We start from the raw sequence: 1,627 nt of genomic DNA on the forward strand, positions 1-1,627 counted from the left end.
GCTTGTACATGTGGTGCATTGAACGGAAATCTTAAATATATTTGATGAGCACTTTCAATATAGAAATCCAAGCATCTTAACTTTATATCCTGTTTTTCTTGAGCAGTAATTTTTCCATCTAATTCTAATCTATGAAATTGTCCATTTACTTTTGGTCCTAAATATAAATTATCAATTGGAACGAAGTTACGTGGATTTCTATATTGGATTTCACTTATATCTTTGGAGGCTAATATTTCTTTTTTTATGTAACATTCGAGAATTGTTTTGTACGCTGAAGATATATTGTCATATAATAAATGAATTTTAGGTGTTTCTGCTTGAAATTCTATATTCATATTAGTAAATACTGGCAAGATATATTCCAAAAATTCTAAGTACAGCTTATTTAAAGGATCTTGAAGTTTCTTATGAATATTTTCAGATGCTTGTATTTTGTCACTAAGATATTGAGATTGAAAATAAAGTTTTAATGCATCATATTGCTCTAAGACCCTTTTAATTACCGATATCAAAGAAAGCCAACGAGTTTGAGCTGGTAATAGTAATTTATGTGGTTTTGTGTCTACAAATTTTTGAAACTCTTTAAATTCGGACATTCTTTTAAAACTATATTTCATGTATGAATGTACATCGCGTACAAAATCTTCAGGTCCTCTAGGTAACTTCATACAAGCATATGATGCACATAAAGCTAAAGAATGATAGGTACATTTTAATACAAAAAGTCCAGGTACATCATTAGTTAACATAGTTTTTAGAGAATGATGATCACCCATCATTGTATTAGCTCCGTCAGCCGCAAAGCCTATCATGTTTTCTTTAAATGGTATTTCAAATTTATTAAAAAAGTTTATAATAATGTTATATAGTGCTGTTGCAGAACTATCTACAATGGGTAGCAGAGTTACAAACGTATCATTTATTTCAAAATTTTGTGAAAACCTTGCAATTATTGCTAAATGTTTTACACAGTTATGATCAGTGCTTTCATCTACTATCAACGAAAATTTGTGAATTTTAAGTTTAGTAATGATTTCTTCAAAAGCTTTTTGGCCACTAACATCTTTTATTAATTGAGTACATTTAGTTCTACTGCATTTTATATTTTGTACAGCTTCGGCATCGGGATTAATACTTTTGATTAATTTGGTTAAATGGTTAGAAGTATTAAATGAAATATCATGCTCTGTAATAAATGATGCAATTTTATATTCAAAATCTTTGGTTTTGGACATTGTTTCTTTAGCTTTTTTAACAAATTGCATATTTATTACTGGCATTTGAACAGACTTTACCATTTTTGTATGTTTTATAGATGCAGCATGCTTTTTAATTGCACCCAATCCACCAACGCAATCTACTGAACATATTTTACAATGAAAATAACTTAAACCTTTATTACTTCTTTTAAGCCACGATTTAAATTCTTTGTGGTTTTCCCATTCAGATTTATATTTCTGAGAATATTTCTTTTTTTTCTTATCGCTAGTCGAAGATGATATCCTTTCATTGTCCGTTAAATATCCATCATATTCATTGTCTTCGTCCATATCAAATCCGATCTATTAGAAATAAAGCTATGTAAATATAAATGCATACATATGTACAGGAATAAATATAAAAA

At 28.5% G+C, this 1,627-nt stretch overlaps 1 protein-coding gene across 1 annotated transcript; it reads right to left on the bottom strand.

The window, feature by feature from the left end:
* Positions 1 to 8: 8 nt before the first annotated feature.
* Positions 9 to 1,565, bottom strand: LOC108780510 (uncharacterized; the record flags this gene model as incomplete). The annotated part of the gene is made up of 1 exon (XM_018548289.1): positions 9 to 1,565. A coding segment is annotated over one exon (1,557 nt), but the record flags the coding sequence as incomplete, so codon positions are not given.
* Positions 1,566 to 1,627: the final 62 nt, after the last annotated feature.

The sequence above is a fragment of the Cyphomyrmex costatus genome, unplaced genomic scaffold (genome assembly GCF_001594065.2).
Source record: "Cyphomyrmex costatus isolate MS0001 unplaced genomic scaffold, Ccosl1.0 C2304723, whole genome shotgun sequence".
Lineage (NCBI taxonomy): Eukaryota > Metazoa > Arthropoda > Insecta > Hymenoptera > Formicidae > Cyphomyrmex > Cyphomyrmex costatus.